This window comes from Silene latifolia, chromosome 9 (assembly GCF_048544455.1).
Source record: "Silene latifolia isolate original U9 population chromosome 9, ASM4854445v1, whole genome shotgun sequence".
Lineage (NCBI taxonomy): Eukaryota > Viridiplantae > Streptophyta > Magnoliopsida > Caryophyllales > Caryophyllaceae > Silene > Silene latifolia.
The window spans coordinates 82,629,232-82,634,860 of record NC_133534.1 but is presented as its reverse complement, the minus strand read 5'-3'; the positions used below and the strand labels follow the sequence as shown (position 1 = coordinate 82,634,860).

Sequence of the window (5,629 nt, the reverse complement as noted above, 5' to 3'; positions counted from 1 at the left end):
CAGAAGCCTTTGATCGGTTGCTAAGAGCATTAAGCTCTATGGATAATGAAATTTGTCATTTGACTTAGTTTGGTAGAGTCCTATGTTTTTTTTGGTAGAAATTAAGAAATTTCATTAATCCAATAAAGCCCAAGTACAAGATTTTCTCAACCATACAACATATTACGAATTGGATTTTCCAATTTTTATCAACGACAAGACCTCAATTTAGTTAAGGAACTCCTCTAACAATCTCCTAGAGCTCCCTTTACAAACCTGTTTTTGTTTCACTGTTACATCAAACTTGACCCTTTGGTAAATTACCTCAGGAGTCCAAACCAGCTGATTAACCCTACAATTATTGCGAGCCCACCAGATGTGATAGACTAGGGCAAGGAAGATGGCTACATACACATCCAACTTACCAGTGGTCCTGTGCTCCCTCCACCATTCCAACTGATTTGCCTGCGTTATATTACCATGGCTCCAACCATTAACCTGATGTAGACACAACTGACTATATTCGCATTCAAAAAAAAAAAGATGCTCATGACTCTCCTCAGCTGCACCACAAAGATCACAGGTTTTGTCAGCTCCAATGTGCATACGAAATAGTCTATCCATGGTTAACAGACGACCTTGTACCCATAGCCAGCCAATGAATTGGTGCTTAGGAATAGCAGTAGAATTCCAAATGCAATGATACCAATCCACCACTGGAAAGTCTATACCCAGCCACTGATATCCTGCAGCTATGATATAGACACCTTCAGCACTTAACCAATCATTACCAACATATCCAGCCAGCAATCTATCTTTCACTCTGCAGATACGTCTCCAAGCCCAACTACTCCCCTGTGGAGGTTTATAGTCACGATAAGAGCAATCTTTTATATAAACACAATGCACCCATTTTACCCAAAGATGGTCCTTTTTTTGCATCAGCCACCAGACATACTTAGCAATAGCTGCAATATTCCATCTCTTCAAGTCACATACCCCTAAACCTCCTTTGTTTTTTGGTAAACAAACCTTATCCCAGGCAACAAGTGCAGGGGACTCAGTAGAGGTTTCACCTTTCGATAAAAAGCTCCTATAAGTGCTCTCAATCTTTGCCATAATGCAGGTAGGAATAATGTAAATCCGTGCCCAGTAGCTATGTAAATTAAAGTGCTAAGAACACTCTTAATCAACACCAACCTACCAGCATAAGAGAGATTTTTAGCCCACAGAGCTCTGATTCTGTCAACAATTCGTTCCACTAAGATGTTACAGTCCAGTACATAGAGTTTTTTTTGCTGCTATAGGTACTCCTAGATATTTAAAAGGAAGCTTACCAATTTTCAACCCACTCAGCTGAGCAAACTTCTCCAGTAACTCCCTAGGCAAAGTGGAGTCCTATTTCAAACCACCATTTGTAATATACTTTCATTTAGAATAATCTTGCATGCATTCATGGCATGAGAGATGAAAAGGAGGGGTTTTATATTTTTATTAAGAGTTTTTTAAGGAAATTGATGAAATTAGGAAGGTAGCAAATGTAAAGAAATGAAAAAATGGAGAATTTGGGCTTGTGCATATCCTACTTATCATTATAAAGGTGTTGGGTCGAAAATTGCTTAAAATCTGTGCATCCCGACAACAACCCGTGCGGATTGAAGGACAAGAAAAGAGAAAAAGTTCCCTGCTCAAGAATCTGGGCGGATTCCTGAGAAAACACGCGTCCCAGCCTTCAACCCGAGCGGGACGAAATCAACTCGAGCGGGTTGACCCTGAAATTCATCTTTTTCTCTCTTTTGGCTCTTGTCTTTGCTATGTATGCCTCCTATCCACCATCTTCATCTCCTACAATGATTATAAGAACCTTTTCTATCCCTATCTCTCATGTATAGTTGCATTTATGTAGTTGCTTCATGATTAAACTCCTTTCTTCCTACATTAGAAATAGTGTTTAAACTCGGTTTGGGGAGGTTAAACCATGAAGCGACTTACATATATCATATAGTTTAGGCTTGCATTTGTATTATATTTCACATTGCATTTACATTAGTTGGTTCATATAGTATAGCTTGCATTGTAATATATCTCACATGATTCATGTAGTTAGTTGCATATAGACTGAAGTTCATGCATAGTCACTAATGACCCAACCTCATTTCTCCTACACTAGAAATAGTGCTTAAATCAGTTTGGGGAGGTTTGATCATAGCTGACCTAAGCATGCATCATCTAGTATAGTGTCGATTGCATTCATTTGTTATATATATCATATAGAATTGAATTTAGGTAGACCATGCATTCATATCATATCATTGCATTTGTACTTCAATTTTCAAAAAAAAAAAAAAATCTACTTTATAAAATCCAAAAACATGTATTTCTTTCCTATTCCTACATTTACATTGAGGACAATGTCCAAAATAAAGTGGGGGATGGGAATTTATATTCCAAAATACATAAAAATTGAAAAAATTTCGAAAAATCCCAAAATTATTTTCTTTAATTTCAATAAAACAAAATCCATAAAAATTTAAATATTTCAAAAACCAAAAACATGTTCTTTAATTTAGTAGTGTAGAATTGTATATACTTGTGTTTTTGTTCTCTTCTCACATAGATACAACACTACATTTGAGGCATTGTTAAGGAAAAATGAAGACCGCTTGGTATGATCGCTCAAATCTCTATTTCCCTTCCATTTCTTTTCGTTATTCATATGAGGAGGATGGGCTTACATGTCAAGGAGGATGTGGTGTATTTTTTTTGTTACGGTTTGTGTACCTATGTGTTGTTAGGCGTTTGCATCTAGATTACATGGCATACTTGTTGATAGAAGCATATGCATTAGAGTTGTATATACGTTAGTTGCATCATGGCATGTAGTTTGCATGGTTAGAAATTTTTTTGTGAAAATGCCTATTTGGGAAGTTTGACAAGTGTATATAGGGCCCTTGTGGATAATTTTTCTCCTTGAGACTTTGTTTGCTAGAATACCCTCAAGATACCCTAGGATGTGTCACACTAGTATCTTTTGACCCATGGACTAAGTCCTAGTCAAGAGTACCTTGTGGTATGATAACTCCTTGGCTACCGTTTATTCCAAGGTGACCTTTGAAGCCATGCAACCGTTCTTTCACTTCTATCATCATATTTTGTCAACAAAAAGGGAATGGGCACAAAAATCTCCAAAATTGAGTTCATTTCTTGAAATGAAAATCAAAAAAAAAAGTTTGCACGAAAAATGCATCAATGAAAAGAGGAGCAAAAATAGACTCCTAAGCTTTAATAAAAGTACCCTTGCTACAAAATGGGGTTACTTTGAAAATGTTCAAAAATGCAAAGATTGAAAAATTTGCCAAGTATCAAAATGCCAATCATAAAAACAAGAGGCAAGAAATATTCTCAAATGTCAAATACCAAAAGAAATTGGGGGGAAAAACAAATCAAAAAGCAAACTACAATTGTGAAACTCATATACATCTTGATCCCTTTTATCCATTAATCTCATTTTTGTTGCATGGTGGAGAGGGGACGTCCCTTTTTTCTTGCCTAGGCAAGAAGGGGAATTCCACGATCCTACAGTGTTTCTAACACCATAGGGAGCCTACTCTTGACAAAAGCATTTAGCGATTGAAGATAAAAGTACCCTAGTTTGACACAACTTGGAGGTGATTTGTTGGTATCCTTTTAGGCTTAGTAGCTTGGAGAAACAATATCTATGATGGAGTGTGTACCCTTAAATTGCTTCTCTTGTAGATGATTTCCGCCACTTAGATGAGGAAAGTGGCTATTCTTTTATAGATGCATCCATTACCGATTTTGTGTGCTTAATGCTTGGATGCATCGCCATTTTGGCAAGCCCTACCTTGCCTTGCAAGAAGGCATCTTACCTCATAGATGTCTTGTTGTGAGTTGAAGGGGTAGAGTAAGACCCGCTAATTGTCTCATATCAGTTATATTATTATTATTAGGATAGTTTAAATAAAGGTCTAGTTTTAGTCACCTCTTTACTCGGGACGAGTAAAGGTTCGGTTTGGGGATATTTGACGTGACTCTTAGTTGCGCACATTTAGTCCCCTAAATGAACCTATTTTGCATACTAATATAGCATTTCATGGCCATTTTATGTAATACTACGGTTTTATGTGTCTCTGGGTACACTATCGAGTGGGCCTTACTCTCTCGAGTAAGGGTGTATTGATTTACGAAACAGTAGTCTGTCTGTAGGGTACTCGATCGAGTAGCCTTGGTACTCGATCGAGTGAGTGGCCCTCGATCGAGTACGTTAGTTAGTCGATCGAGTAGGTCGGTTAACATGCATTATTTTGACGGGTTTTGTTAATAACACGGATTAGTATATAATTCATACCGTCATCTTTGTTAAACACTTTTACAAACCTAATAATCTTAAAAAAGAGTTTGAGACTACGTTATTCGCATCATCCGTGTTATTGGCAAATCCCGGAGCTTGAGAGGTCGGATTTCATCATTCTTTGTGTCCTTGTGATCCTTGCGTTGAGGGTAAGATCTACATACCAATTTTATAACTTTTAATTAACTTTGTTTAAACCCTAATTTGGGGGATTGGGGGTTTTGATGGTTATTGTGACTGTTAGTAATTATATGATTATGTGAATAGGAGGAGGATTCGTAGAAGAACGTTTTTGAGACAGCTGTTAGATCGTTTGCTGCTTGTGATTGCATTTCAGGTAGGGTTTTCCCAACTCAATATTAGTTACATGATATGTGTGGTGAATTGTGCTGTAGTTAGTGTTGCTGATTGTTTCAGATGATTGTTGAGTTGTATTGTGATTGCTGATTGTCTGTCTGTGTTCTTTGGGGCATGTCCCTGGCTGGGTGAAGTCACTTGCGGGAGTGGCTTCACGCCCATGATCCGCCTTCTGTGGAACCCGCCACAGAAGGGATGTGCACATTAATGGACGTGGGTTTATCGCTCGATGGAGATGAGCGGCGATTTGGTGGGTACGGCTGCGGTCCCCAACTGGCGGTGTAGAGTATTTGTTGCGATGGGTACTCTAGCAGGGCTACACACTTTAGTGTGTAGTTAGTTACGTGGAGATTGTTCATTGAGTCCGGGGTTTGATGTGACGATTGTGTTGTTTGGTATTGTTGTATTGTATTTTGTTTTGTGTATTTAGTACTGACCCCGTGTACTTGTTTTAAAAACTGTGGTGATCCATTCGGGGATGGTGAGCAGTTATTGAGCAGGTTTGACTAGAGGCATTTGGGCTAGCTGGGATGTGTCACCACGAGCTGTTTAGAGTCTTCCGCTGTCACACTTTAGTTGTTTAGACCTTTGGTTTTTGAGAACATGTATTGTACCTTTTATCGTTTTGGTTTTGGACTTGTAATCACTTAAAAGAGTTTGGCTATTTAAATTATGTTTCCTTATTGTCATTTGATTATCATTGTCTCGGGAAACCGAGATGGTGGCGTTCTTATACTTGAGTGGCCCTGGTAAGGCACTTGGAGTATGGGGGTGTCACAAAGTGGTATCAGAGCGACGATCCTGAAACCTGTAACCAATGAATCTAATTAACATAGGGAGTCAATTAAAATGAGCCCGGGGTAAAGGTTGTAGTAGCTAATGAAAAGGCTTGGGAGACATCCTAAAGTCGCGAACTCGCCC

General features: G+C 38.4%; 1 protein-coding gene across 1 annotated transcript; it reads right to left on the bottom strand.

Annotated features, from left to right (window-relative positions):
* Nucleotides 1–207: 207 nt before the first annotated feature.
* Nucleotides 208–1,098, bottom strand: LOC141601294 (uncharacterized). Its single transcript, XM_074421564.1, has one exon. The coding sequence runs from the start codon at nucleotides 1,096–1,098 to the stop codon at nucleotides 208–210; it is 891 nt and encodes a 296-aa protein (XP_074277665.1).
* Nucleotides 1,099–5,629: the final 4,531 nt, after the last annotated feature.